General features: G+C 57.2%; 3 protein-coding genes across 3 annotated transcripts; all 3 read left to right on the plus strand.

Moving 5' to 3' along the window:
- Positions 1-653: 653 nt before the first annotated feature.
- Positions 654-1616, plus strand: BESB_040500 (SAG-related sequence SRS57; the record flags this gene model as incomplete). The annotated part of the gene is made up of 1 exon (XM_029362636.1): positions 654-1616. The coding sequence occupies one exon, from the start codon at positions 654-656 to the stop codon at positions 1614-1616; it is 963 nt and encodes a 320-aa protein (XP_029221601.1).
- Positions 1617-3998: 2382 nt separating this feature from the next.
- Positions 3999-5210, plus strand: BESB_040510 (SAG-related sequence; the record flags this gene model as incomplete). The annotated part of the gene is made up of 1 exon (XM_029362637.1): positions 3999-5210. The coding sequence occupies one exon, from the start codon at positions 3999-4001 to the stop codon at positions 5208-5210; it is 1212 nt and encodes a 403-aa protein (XP_029221602.1).
- A 4377-nt stretch (positions 5211-9587) lies between these two features.
- Positions 9588-13697, plus strand: BESB_040520 (uncharacterized protein; the record flags this gene model as incomplete). The annotated part of the gene is made up of 1 exon (XM_029362638.1): positions 9588-13697. One exon carries the CDS (start codon positions 9588-9590, stop codon positions 13695-13697), a length of 4110 nt encoding a protein of 1369 aa, XP_029221603.1.
- Positions 13698-14220: the final 523 nt, after the last annotated feature.

A 14220-nucleotide genomic window follows, 5' to 3' on the forward strand; every position in this document is an offset into this window, starting at 1 on the left:
GCTCTCCACATCTGTATCAGGGTTGACGCAGGATCATCACAGTTTCCCCCTATAGACACCGCAGTACGCAAGTGCGCAGGAAGGGTGTAAAAGAAGAGTAGAAAGAGGTGAAACGACGCGCTGTCTCGTCTCAATCCACGTGGATCATCGAATCCGGGGCGCGTCGCGCCCAGCGTTGTCGTTAACAACGAGGAACTCATAGCGCTTTCGATGCGCCGCGCTGGGCGTGCTCTGGGTTTGGGTCCGTCATCGGCGCTGCAGCTATTTTTTGTCTCTCGCCAACTGACAGTCGCAAGTCTAGTCTTCCCTGACTCCTCTTGGTACGACAGTAGGTATCGATTCAAAGGGTTTGGTTTCGTGTGAAACTGGTTTGCCTTCCGTGCATTGTTACTCCTTTCTTCTCAAGCGCAGGGTTTGCCTGTCACCTACTACTCGTTTGATTTGTTTGAGCAGCAACCTCGATCATTGCGCTTGCCGGAATGCCGCCAGCTCCGTATCGCAAAAGCAACTCGGGGGGGTTACTACTGCAGTTTCCTATGGTATGCTTTATGCAGTTGATATTGGCTTTGTGCTCCCTGCTTTTCCTTGAGCTCGACGCGGTAGGGGTACACGGGAGTTCCCGGGTCGGGAAGTTAGTGCAAAAGAACCGGGACATGCGCGGTGGCAAAATAGTGCAAAAGAATCAAAATGAGTACAGCTGTTCTCTGACGAATGGTCAGGACATCTCTGCAGAAGCTGCTGTGGTGCTGAGTCCTGAGAATCCTGAGGTTTCGCTGGAATGTACAGGTGGGGGGGAGTTCATGCCACGTGATGGCGCGAAGGAGCCGTATCTCACAGTCTGTCCTTCATCAGCAACATACAAGCAGGACTGCGAACTGGAGCCCGTGTTGCTTACATCATACCTCCCGAAGGCGCAGGCCAGCTGGTATGCCATAACACCAATTCCTGTAAACAACGATGAAACGCACGGCTATAAGTATGTTTTCAAAATACCCCCCGATGGATTTCCGCCCATTCAGACGCAATACAAGTTCGGATGCCGATACCCCACACACGAGTTTTGTATGCTTACCGCTACAGTGGAGCCTACAAAAGCACCTGCGGAGGACCACAATGTGACATGCGTATTCTCGGACGAACGGCCAGTTAATTTCGAACTGAGTATCTCAGAAGACAAGAATTCAGCCGCTATTGCTTGTGGTGAATATGCAATCCCCCAGCCCTGGCCTGCCTACACCAACAGCTATTGCTCAGGGGGATCTGCGGAGCCAGCCGCGTGCGCGCCGAAACCGCTGACAGACATCATTCCTGGATTTGAAGCGGCGTGGTGGCGGGGCAGGATGCATTCGAGCCACGGTGCTGTGCTCACAATTCCTGTAGGGAAGTTCCCTCCGCAGCCTGCAATTTTCGTTGTTGGCTGTTCGCGCTATGTCGACAGGGGACCAGTTTGCAATGTGAAAGTTAGCGTGGCTGCTGGAACAGGGACGAACCGTCAACAGCAGGACGGCAGGACCGGAACCATTATGACAGGATCGGGCAGTCTAACTGCGTCTGGAGTAGGTTTCTTGCTTGCAGTGACGCTGTTGGTTTCTGTTCATTTCAACACAGCCGCGTAGCGTCATCTTCCCCACTGATAGTGTCACAGGTGGACCGCGGAGAGCGGCTGCGGGATGTCTCGAGCGGATTGACTGCAAGCAGTTGCGCGTCGGACAGGACAACGGAAGAGAGTTCGTGGAGAGACCCGAAAGACCTTGAAACCTGAGACAGTAGAACTGGACCCCTTACCTGCGATGCTGAAGAGCCCCTTGCGCCAGTGATGGTGACAGCTCGGCTTCCCCCAATCACCGTAAGGTGGACTGTCATTTTTGGTCGGGTATTCTGCGAGGCGCCCTTGGCACCTTATTACATCTAAGGGGGGGGGGGGGTTGTTGTGATTTTTACATATCACGTGGAAAGTGGCGAGGGAAAAGTGATGCGGATGCAGCACACATCTGTCAAGCAATGAACGCATGCAGTGTAGACGAAGCTGGTGTGCAGGTATCAGTGTACCCCTGCATTTGCTGTGGAGTGATTCAAGGAATTCTTCGGAGAACTGTTAACCTCTCAATGGCACTGTCCTCGAGGGTATCGGTCTGATGTATTGGTTGTTTGCCCAATGCAGCAAGTGTATGTAGGGACATCGTCTCTGTTCAAGTTGTTGATGACCGTTGTATGCTGTCGGCGGCAGTGGTGGAGTGCCACTTTATCTGTTCTGTGTGCGTCACGCAACTGTGTACTCTGTGTTTTAGTCGAAGAGGCTATCGTAGCGTTGACTGTAAACCTGTTGAGGACTAGAGCGTGTGATGTTGACACAGCAATACGTGCAAGCCGCGTGTTTAAAGATACTTTCCTGTCGGTTTCGCTCTCCCGGTTTTTGGAGAACCGAAGGAGACAGGGATGATGAAATGTGGCAGTTTTACCGCTGTAGCTCGCCTCTCAGATTTTCCGCAATACAGCGTATAATCGGCATAAAGTGGCAAGGCGGGGAACACAAGGGGAGTCGTCGCCGCAGGGGAAGCTCACGAGTAGCCGCATATCCTGTGAGTGCGAAGCATTGATGCGCAGCTCCGGAAGGCACATCGCAGCCTATTCAGGTTGCTGAGCGACTTGCCGGCAGTAGGCAATAAGTTGTTCGCTTATGCAGGCGCGTACTCCGGCGATCGATGTTGCGGCTTCATTTCTTCAAGTGCATCAATAACTGCGTTTGTTCCTCGGAAGTTAATGACGACGTTTCACTGCTTGAAGGCCCAGCTCTCCGAACTCCAGTTTTCCCCCATGCGTGACACTCTCAATTGCCCTTCCCGAATTACCAGCCGAGCAGTGCAAATCGCGCACTGGTACTGTCTGTGTTACATCCACATGACAGAAGCACGCATGTAGAGCACCGGGGCTGCCGCTACTCACCCGTGCGTGAAAACGGTGCACGCGGTTCGCTCAGCTTGTGACTTCCGGGCTGTGGACAGCTCGCGCTGAAACTGTGGAATTTAGTTCACTCTGGCCCCTCGCTGCCAACAAGGCAGAGAGAGAGGAGTGGGAGGGTGCGTTTGCCTTACGTGGTTCGGTCTATGCAGACGTCTTTCCTGAAGCTTATTTTACTATGCTCGGTTTACAATTTGTCTCTGAAGCAGCAGACACCAAATGTATCGAGATAGAGAAAAAATGATACGTGGGCCGGGGCGGCTCGATGGCGCTGCATCGGGGTAGCGAGGGGCCGTCCGGTTACTACGGGGGTAGGGCGTTCACCCCAGTCCGCAGGCAGGGCGGGGCGAATCGCACGGGGAAGCAAATCGTAGAGAAGCCAGTTTTCTCTTCGCCTGCTACGTGGTGCCGCTTTCCAATTTACTTAGTTTTATAGACAGCTGAACCGTCGCGCGCAGCGACTGAATTGTATATTTCACATGCCGTTCTATTCGCTGAATGCGCTCCCTGTCTTGAACACCGGGTTTCTCTCCCGCCGTCCGTCGCCTCTGCAGCCCCGAAGACTGCGCGGGCTCGCCTTTGCGGGTTTCCTCGCATACTCTAGCCCGCGCGGTGGAAATCTTACGCGCGCAAGCAGCGGGACACGCGTTGGCTTTGTTTAGCGGTAGCTGCAGAACAACTGCTTTTCAGTTTCTCCAGCCTTTCCTCTATCTATCTAGCCGACGATAACGTTTTCCGCCCCACAGGGTATCAGCGTGGCTTCTATTTTCTTTGGCAGGGTTTCTCCCTGCTGGAGGTCCCCAACATGTAGTCGTAGTACAGAAGGAGCTGCGTCCAATAGTGATGCTGGCTGAATTGATTTTTCGTAGGCTTCGTGAAGAGGTTCCGTGAAAACACGGTATTGCTTTGCAAGATTTCTGCTCTCCGTACCGCTCGATACCTGCCCCCGTTCCTTCCTTTTGCCCTTTGACAACTCCGTCTAGCGCAGCTGCTACACGATTCGGACCGCTTGCTCTTCCGGTTTTTCCTTCGTAATCACGATGCCACTGCCCTGGCGCTATCGCGACGAGAGGGCAACAGGATTGAGCGCACGCTTTTCCACGCGCGCCTGTGAGATTCCGTTGATCCTGACTGTATGCCTACTGCTTGTCAGTGGATGCAACGCTCGGCTCCGCACCGAAGTTGAGACCCTGGGTACCACGCTCACACGCGCCTCGGATAGTTCGAACCACTACATTTGTTCTCCGAAGACGGACGCAGGTCCTGAACTGCTCGAGGTGGGCGGTGAACTGGAAGACGGCCCGCCGGCTACGACGACGACAACATCTTCCAGCCAACCGAAAAGCATCGGTAGAGCTTCTGTGACCTTGAATCGCGAGTCTCGTGCGTTGACTTGGGAGTGCAGAGGTGGAGGGGACTACTTGCCCTTCAGCGGGCTCGAAAGACGCCCAGAAGTTTGCCCGCTGTCTCTGACGGAGAGAAATGACTGTGATAAAGGCAAGGTCTTTCTTGCGGATTTCATTCCGCAAGCAAAAGCGGACTGGTTTGCAGTTACAGAGATTCAAGAGGTGGAATCCTCAAGAACGACTACGCTAACGGACACAGAGGTAGAACCGGCAAGCCATAAGTACGTCCTGACGATCCCAGAGAATGGCTTCCCTCCCGTCCCGACGCGATTCAACCTCGGGTGCCGCTACTCGAACGGAGACTACTGTATGATCAGCGCCACAGTCGAAGCTGTGCACGCTGACGCGGCTGAGCAGACGGCAGCATGCGTGTATTCTGACGAGAGCCCAGTCATTTATGAGCTGAATATGTCAGAAGAGAACAACTCTATCAGACTCATTTGTGGCGTAGACCGCTTTCCTCAACCGTGGGTGTATGGCCACGAATACTGCTCGGGGGATTCCGTCGACCCAGGCAGGTGCAAGTCTAGAATGATGACAGACATTCTTCCCACCTTCAACACAGACTGGTGGAAGGGGATACCAGAGTCCTCTGAAGGCGCTGTTTTTACAATTCCCGAAGACGACTTCCCCGTGGAAACGACCTCGTTCCTCGTCGGATGCTCACGACTCATCGACGACGCACCTTTCTGCAACGTCAACGTGACGGTGGCGGCACGAACGCGCCCGATGCGGGAAACAACAACCCCGCCTCCCTTGTCTGGCGCGGTGTTTTCGGAGGTTGGAAGCCTCCCTGTCTCGGTATTGATCCCTGCAGTCCTGATCGTGGCACATGCAGTTGCGTAAAAGTAGCAACTGCGAAGAAAGGGCGGTGCAGAGCTCGACGGAAATCCGAGGAGACCTTCCCTATGCGACAAAGTATTTCGCGCGTTAGAAAGGATTGAGACGAAGGAGCAGGGGCATGCACGGTGGAGAGACGCTCAAAAGCGCTGCGTAGCCGTTATGGCTTTTGTTCACCATCATCATGCGGGGGGGCGATGGCGCTCCGGCATGACCTTGCGGTGATCATGTCTGTCGCCCGCCATTGGCTCCCACTGGTTTCGCAGCCTGAACTCGGTCGGCGGCGTCCAACTTATTAACTCGTCCACCGTGGAACTTGTGTTTGTTTGATGAGTCGCGGGTGCCGTCTCGGATAAGACCCCATGATGATGTCATGTTTTCACGGGAACCGGCTGACCAGCTCCTGCGTCGCCCCGGCAAATAGAGTCGCGAGCTAGTGTGTTCGCCATCTGGCCGTCTGGGTAGTGACATGCCAAGGCGTAGACGTGCAGGAACGGACGCGCGCCGCCAACCGCAGAGGGAATAAGCACCCGATCAGATGCCCGGTGGACCTGGTAGCGTCAGGGGTGTGGTTGGACTGCAGAGGGTCCGCTCGGAGCAGCCGCCGTTTTCGACTAAAAATTGTTCCACGGCACGGCTGCCCCCCCCCCCCCCCCCCCGGGCCCTCCAATTAGGGAATGTGTCGGATTTCAGCCCTCCATGAGTGTGCTGCCGACTGTCTCGGCGTTGGCCAATGAACGAATCGCAGTTGATCGCTTCCTTTGTATCCTGCACGGCACGAGTTTGTTGAATGTATTATCAGGTGCATACGCCGCCGGGGTCCCGTCATCGTTGGTATCCTCCCCATGCCTGAGCCATCTGAAGTTTGTGTTGATGCACTTTTTAACTGCCGGCAAATCGCGTCTTGCAAATATGTCCGCAGTTCAGATCTTCGAGTCACATGTACCGTAGACAACCACTTGGAGAGGAATTTGGCGCGCGGGAATGGTGGCGATGTTGCACTTGCATTACCTTTAGCGTTCGCGGCCTTCGTCAGGCAGGCGGTGGTTGGCGCCAAGAGTGACAAAGATGGAGTTACACTCAGAGAGACAACTACGAATACGTGCACATGCGCCGGCGAGGGACAAGCAAAGGCTTCACATGAAGGCGAGGTCACCCTCAGCCCAGAGAACCCGAAGGTGTCCTTGCAATGTAAAGGAGGCGCGGAGGGGACTTTTCTGCCTCGCGGCGGCACGGCGGGCCCCGACCCCAAGATCTGCCCAGTGACAGCGACGAACAAAGGCGAATGCGACCGCAGTGAAGTCTCCCTTTCAAACTACATCCCACACACAAAACCTGGATGGTATGAAGTGACACCGCCACAGAAGCAGGGTGGACACAGCGGCACCAAATACGTCTTTACGTTACCCGAGGATGGCTTTCTCCCGGTCGAAACCCGGTACAAGTTCGGCTGCTGGTGTGCAGATGGACAATTGAGCTGAATATGTCAGAAACAAGCGACTGTGTCACAGTCATTTGTGGCCGTTACGGTATCCCTCAGCCGTGGCCAGAAAAGTGTGCGCGTCAAATTATGACAGCCATCATTTCGGGGTTCATTGGTTACTGGTGTACGGGTAGAATGGATCCTGCTAAAGGGCCTACCCTCACAATTCCGCACGACATGTTCCATCCGCATGCTACGTCGTTCGCTATCGGGTGCTCACGTTATATTGATAAAGGCCCCTTCTGCAACGTGAAGGTTAATGTGGCGGCGTCGACTTTGCCAAAGAAAGGCCAAGGATCCAGGGGACTGGGCAGGTCCCAGTCAATGAGTGGAGCCCTATTCACGTCGATAGCTGTTGCCATGCTCGTAAGTTTACGTGATGTGGCGTAGGCTCTGTTGCCACGAAACGAGCGTACGCTTTGGTGAAAGCAAAGGCTCCACTGTTGCGCATTCCGTCGTTTTCGTCCCCTCATATGGTACAACGCGTGAACCGAAATGCGTTTGAATGCAGCGGGGAGGAGGATTATGCTTCGCTTGTGTGCCCGTCTGGAAGCGCAGCTCGAATGTAGTCCCAGGTGCTCTACCTTGAGGAAACTTCGTTTTTGCGAATTTCGAGGCAATCGCATCGCCTCTCAGTCCGTGGTCCGTCCACTGCGGGTTATGAGTCTCCCTGGTTGAAGCGTTCTTCCGCACTACCGGCAGGTTCGGTAGTGTTCAGCCTTCAGCCCTTAGCCGGCATTTTTGTGTTTGCAACATGCCTCCCGCTTGTTCCAGTGCAGCGTGATGTTCGACCGGCACTATATGTTGTCCTGGGGAACGTAGGCACAAAAAGATAGGGACTGCCGACTGTTCTGGCCACATCATAATTCAGACCTGCCGCACCTTTGAGAGAAAACAGCCACTATCGTTCCCGGAGCGGGAATGCGCGCTGGAGACCTTAGCAATACCAGAAATTGGCAGTGTGCATTGCTTACAACACCAAACAGGGCTGGGAGTCTCAACATGGAGGGATAGAGGAGGCTAACGGAAGCCCACTCGGCGGCATCGCGTCCGAAGACCTCACTGCGTTGCCCTCTCTAGCGTTAACATGCCTCGCCGTGCGTTCGAATGCAAACACTTCAAGCCGCTGGTTAGCGTGTCCGAATCGTTCTGACTGCCCGAACAACAGTAACCGAGGTAGCCAGCTGCATCAAAACATCTCTTATAGTCGCGGTGCCCCACCACGTGCAGGGGGCCTGTGTTACGTAGAAAGCCGTGCCTTACAAGTATGGCTTATCACATATCATAGTCGTGCACCACCTCTGATGCTGAGAGTCTTCGAAGGGTTCTATCGTTTCTTTCTTCCTCTGCGACGCGGCAACGAAAAAGCATCGCTTTCGCAGAAGCCTGCAGTTTCAAGGAAGGATATTTTGCAGCCGAACGCAATGCGCCGACAAGCGGCGGCAGACGTGCCCGTGGCAGCCGAATCGTGCGGTCTTAGAGCAGAGAAACGGGGATGAGAACGGATAACCCAGAATTTCCTCCCAGGGCGAAATCGCGAGTTTTCCTGGGCATCTGCATACGTGTGCTGCGTCCTCTCTACGGATATCGACATGTGCACCGCTTAAAGAATCGGGAAGAGAAAACGCACTCGTGTAGGCACAAATTGGTGGATGCTCTCTTTACCACATCACCAGGAGCAGTTGCCTCCACAAGACCACCTTTGTAGTAAGAGTGACACGTGGCAGCGGCTTTTAGCCGCTGACGCAACTCTCCGTTTCTGTGCCCAGCACCGTGCATCTCTCTAATGACATACAGGCATTGCTAATGCACGTGACAAGCCTTCCTCTAGCACTTGAAGCAACTTCGAACACACAACTCTAGATGTGAACTCGATTCAAAAGATCTTTCGAGAGATGGTCATGCGCATTCTGCAGTACGGCACTCACACCTACTGAAGGCTTCCAGGGCGCTTTCGCAGCCTTTATTATGAAGAGTGACGAGCAATAACTGCCGCCTGCTCCCCCCGTCCCGGTTCTGACGCGACGCTGAAACTGCTACGCGTGTACCGGCGTACAAACAATGTGTGCGTATGCTGACACGACTTAGAAAAAGGAATCCGACACTTCGAATGTCGCAGCCTTGCTCATGCGTTAGGTGCGTCCGGAGGTCTTAAACTTCCACTTGTTTTTGCGCGATTGCTTCTTGGAGCTGTGAGGATTGTCCTCCTCAGCGCAGAGAACACAGCTGTTTGCAGCGGCTGGCCTGTCGTTCTAGACAAGGGCGTGGGCGCTCTGGACTGCCCCCGCGGGAATCCGTCGTGAATTGCTACATTGAAACCGCACTCCATCGCGCCGACACGCGTTGCAGAACACATGCAAAACGCCTTCGCGTAACCGCAGCTCCTGATTCCTCTTTTTTCTCCGCGCTCTGCCCTCCCCGCTCTGCCCTCCCCGCTCTGCCCTCCCCGCTCTGTCTCAAAAGACTTGACACTCCTCCGCGGCCCGCCCGCTCGTCCTCGCTGCCTCGGCTCGCGGAGTTGACTGTGCGAAGGCACGTGTCTTGGCGGCGGGGGCTCCGCTGATCGCGCAGCCGCTGAACTTGGTTTTTGCTTTCGACTGCGTATGGCGTCTTTTTTACCGCATACTGCATGAAGTGCACTTTTGTACGGCCGGAGCAACAAACTCCAGCTTGCCCCCTCAAACTCATCTCTCCCGTCCTGCCCTCCTCGAGTGCTCTGCCCGCGCGCTCCGCGCTCGACGACGGCTTGACGCTCTTCCGCGCAACAAGCCATAGCCGCGATATTTTTTTTTGCTCCGTTTCTTACTGCAGGCTCCCCGCTCCACATCGAGTGCCACGCGTCGCACGACAGCTTTTTCCAGTGTGCATGGAGTCGAGCGGCGTCGGCGTTTTCTCCCAAGATGACAGCGCCCCCTCCCCCGAATACTGGCGGGACGAGCGGCGCCGTCCATGACCGTGCCGGTCCTTTCAGTCCCGCGCTAAAGCCTGGGCTTGGATCTTGCGCCTCATGTGTCCATTTTTCCTGCTCTTCGTACTCCACGACCGCTCCACCGACCCCGCCTGCTTCCTCGTACTCTCTGCCGCGGTTCTGCGGCCTCCCTCCCGCCCCGCGCCCAGGCTGCGCATCTCCGCGGCAAATGCGCGCCGCCCCCGTTTCGGCTGCAGCCAGACCGCCGCAATTTGCTGCCCGGTCTGCTCCCATTCTCAGGGCGTCTTCTTCCGAGTCCTCGGTCCCTCCTGTCTGTGCCTCTGTCCCCCCCCTCGCTCCGTGGTCGCCGCCGCTCGGCTCCGCGCCAGCCAGGAACGGAGGTTTCGAAAAAAATCCCTTCGCCCTGACGGGGGCGCTTTTTCTGGGATGGGGAGGCGACGAATCCCGTGGGGTGAACTCTGACGACCAGCAGAGAGAAGAGGGGAGAAGACCGTTCGAGGAGGGAAGCAGACACGTCCGCCTAACCGCGGACGCATCACAAAGGGGCAGGTCCGCAGACGTGCCTGCGCGAAGGACTGGAGCCTCGCTCGTTTTACTTTCCGCCGGAAAAGAGACAAACGCCCTCTCCGCGGAGGCACTTGAGAGCGGCGAACTCGAGCGCAAGAGAAGCGCTTCACAGGGAGGAGGGGGCTGCTACGGGCCTGCCCACGCGGGCGGCGAGAGAGCCGCGGCGCCCAGGACGGATGCGCAGCCGACTTCCGCATCGCAGATGCAACTGCGGATTGAGGAGAAAGTGAAGCTCCAGTTTCTGAAGCTAACTGACGGGTATGCGTCTCAAAGACCAGCCGCGCGTCTTCTCAGCAAACATCAGACCTCCGGCCGCTCGCCCCAGCACGCCGCTGCACGCGGCTCGACTGCCGCCTCCCCTTTTGCGTTTCCAGCCTTGTCGCCGCTGCCGCCGACCGCGGCGTTTCTCCACGAGAAAGTGCAGCAAGAGGTGCATAGAACGACTTCGCTCCCTGCCCCCTCTTTCGCGCGTGCAAGCCGCCGCCCTTCTCTCTCTTCGTTTTCTGAGGCAGCAGCGAAGCACCCCGAGAGCAGCCTCGCTAGCCAATCCGTCGACGCGTCGCCGACCTCGCCAAGGGGGAGCATCCGGACTGAACAGACTCTTCTTTCGTCTTGCTCCTCCGTCTGCAGCTGCACAGAGGCGTTTCCGCTCAGCGCCGCCTCGCCCTTGCCGGGGCAGGAGGCCCCCGAGGCAGAGCGCCAGAGCTGCAAAACCGAGGCTGGCAGCGGAGAAGAATCCCAGCAGGAGAGCAAATCAGAGCTGCGCCCTACCCTTGTGGGAGACGGAGAAAAAGGAGAGACAAAAAACTTGAAGCAACCAGGGGAAGGCAGCGAGGAGTACACCCGCGCCGGCAGCCTTCGGGAATCAATAGAGACAGAAAGAACATCTCACCGACCGCTGGAGGGGGTCGTGCGAACTGGCACAGCTGAGCAAGCGCCAGGCAGAGAGAGCCGTGACCCCAAGGAGCCTGTTCAAGATACACCTGGGAGCGAGAGCGGGCATCAAGCTGAAAACGCGTCCCTGGGTTTGCAGGCAGACAAAAAGTCGCTGTCGCGTTCCCCCTTATCACGCCCAGCCGCCCACTCTTACTCCTCTGCTTCGTTGCCGTTCTCCGCCTCTTCGTCCTCGTCCCAATACGACGCTCGCAGTCCGTCGCACGCGCCGTCTTCCTGGGACGAAGAGGAGTCCGGTTTCTGTTCCCTGCCCGCGCGCCGCGAAGATCGAGACGCCGACGCTCTCGCGAGGAGTGCCTACAACTCCTCCATGGAGCGCGTAGTGTCTTCGCCGCGCCCCCTCTCACCTGCGTCTCTTGACCGACGCGCTTCTCCGCCCCTTCGACGCGGAGATCGCGGCGGCCGCCTTCCGTCCTATTCCTCTCTGCACTCCACTGTGTCGTCGTCGTCCATCTCGTCTTCCAGATTCATGGGGCTGGCTCGCACGGCGCAGTCGCTCCAGGCGCGGCTTCTGCTCAACTTGCAGAAGAAGCGCGAGGATGAAGAAGAAGAGTTCTACCAGCTGACCGAGCGGCAGGAGCGCGAGATCTCCACTTTGCGGCGTGAGGTCTCGGAGCTGAAGAAAGCGCTCAAGAGCCAGGAGAGTCAAGAGGAGTCTCGCCAGTCTTTCCTGCGCGAACGAGAAAACCAGTTAGCCAGCGCACTCCAGGACAGAGAGAAGGCGCGCGAGCGAGAGCGGAAACGGCGGGAGGAGAAGGAACAACTCGAGGACCGACTGCGAGACACCGAAGAGCGTCTGGGCGAGAAGGAGACGCTTGCGAAGATGGAACGCAAGAACCTGGAGGCAGTGTGGAGGAAGCGGCTCATGAAGGAACGCGAAGTCTTCCAACACGAAGTAGAAAAACTCCTGAAAGCGAAGGAGGAGCTCGAAAACTCTCGCAAAAAACTCGCCAACCAGGTGAAGGCCCTCCGGACTCGCTTGGGGCGAGCCGCGCCCTACGCGGTGCCCGAACCGAAGAAGGACGGAGATCAGGCAGAAAAGGAAAGCGAAGGAAAAGCGACAGCGACCGCTGCGCCAAGTGTCGCGCAACCAGACTTTCAGACGGCCAAGACTCATGAACTGACCTCGTTTGTGGCACTTCCACCCCCGGCAGAACGTGAAGAAAAAGAAACTGAGAATGAAATGCATTCCCAAAAGGAACCGAAGGGAGAACGAAGAGACGTAGAAACGACGAAAGAGGGCGAGCGCCTGAGCGCCAACTCCTCGTGGACAGGCGTCGCTTGCGGTGAAAAAACCGGAGTCCCTCACCGTGTTTCGGCAGACCAGGCACCAGAGTCCCCTCTGCCCGTCTCCTGTTTGGCTCACGGAGACTCGCAAAGTCACGACTCTCTCTCTTCTGCTCCATGGACATCCGCCAAGCCATCTACAGGGCTACAAGCGGAGGATCGAACCGCCTTGACATCGCACGCGGCCGCTCACGCCTCCCCTCACGCCATCCACCCCTCTGCAAAGAGCGACAGAGACGAGACGCAGCAGGGAGATAGAGAGCTTTTGCGCTCGTTCTCCTCCCCGAGGAGACTGCCTCTCCCGATGCGGCTGCTTCGGGGCGCGAGCGAACGCGACATCACGTATGCGAGGAACCCAGACTTCCAAAGTTCGCCACCTCTGTCGTTAGCGGAGGAGCTCGCAGCTGTGGAGGAGCAAAGCAGAAGGAAAAATGATGCGGAAGACGCGGAGAAGAGGACGCGGCGACAGCGGAGAGACCCCATAGGCGACGTGCGAGTGAGAGCCGCGGATTCGGCTCTTGGCGATGCAGACGCCACTGGGGCGACGGATATGACAAGGTTACCGGGACAGAGGGAATGCACAGAGAAAGCCAAAGCTTCTCTCCTCGGGTTCGATCCCCCGATCTGTGGAGTTGCTGCGGCCGACGCGCTGTCTGACGACACAACGACGTGCTCGTTTTTCTCGCTTCCCGGCAGAGACTGCGACGACGCTTTCGCGCAAATGTCGTCTCTCACGCTGTCCACGGCTTCATCTTCCGCGTCTCTGCCGGCAGTTGAGAGGCCGGCGCCCTTCGTTGACCTCGAGGGTCAGCAGCTCTTGAGGGAAGAGCCAAAGGCCGAAGGCGGTGGGAGCCAGCGAGAAGCGTCTGGAGCCCCTGGGGAGAAGCTGCCGCTCTTGGCGAAAGCGGCCGCAGAAGGCCCCGCCCCGCCGCCTGTGCGTGCCGCGAGCGCCGACTCCAAGGCTGTCTCGTGCCCGCGGCGCATCCGCTCGCTTGTGTCGATTGTGCGTCTGTCCATCTTCTGGCTCTGCCCGAGAAGGAAGGATCCCGAGCTCCTGTCCGACGAAGACGTGGTCGCCCCACGAAGCCACGGGCGGGCCGCGGACTGCCAGGGCTCCGTCCCGCCCGAAGGCGCGCGCCCGCCAGACGAGCAGCCTCTCCTCGCTGAGGAGGAGGGAGAGGACGGAGAAGCAGCGGTATCTGGAAGCGCGGCTCTCGGGTGCCACAGAGAGGTAACCAGCGCAGTCATGCGGCCGCAGGCGCAGTGGGTGTGAAGCAACCGAGCTCTCCTCCGGCCCCGTTCGGAATTTGGTCGTCGCCAGGGGCACGTCTTTCACAGCTTGTCCCCGAGCGCTGGAGCAGGAGTGGGATCTCTGGCGACTTGTTTTTGAGTGAGGGGAGGAGGGGATGAGCTGCTCTCTGCCCAAGAGACCAAGCAGTCACGTGGCGCCTTCGGCGCTAAGAGCCATATTCTGAATTTTCATCCGTGCATAACGGCGGCAGGCAGCCTAGTGAGAGAGGGGACCCAGAGCGAACAGCAACAGCAGAAAAACAGCAGAGGGACGCGTCTGCTGCGAACTCCAGCAGGTGTCTCTCGCTGCTCCGCGCACCAAAAACATCCGGCAATAAACTCAAATTCAGGCCGGCGGCAGTGGCCGCAGCGTCCCCTTCGTGCCACAAGCCTTCACCATGACGAGACGCGCGTGCAGGGCATTGCCGCCGCGAGATGAAGCTAGGATTTGAAGCTCTCAGTCCGACATACGAAATATATTTATCTGTGTAACGGCGAGAGATTGC

Source organism: Besnoitia besnoiti, chromosome II, assembly GCF_002563875.1.
Source record: "Besnoitia besnoiti strain Bb-Ger1 chromosome II, whole genome shotgun sequence".
In the NCBI taxonomy this organism is placed as follows: domain Eukaryota; phylum Apicomplexa; class Conoidasida; order Eucoccidiorida; family Sarcocystidae; genus Besnoitia; species Besnoitia besnoiti.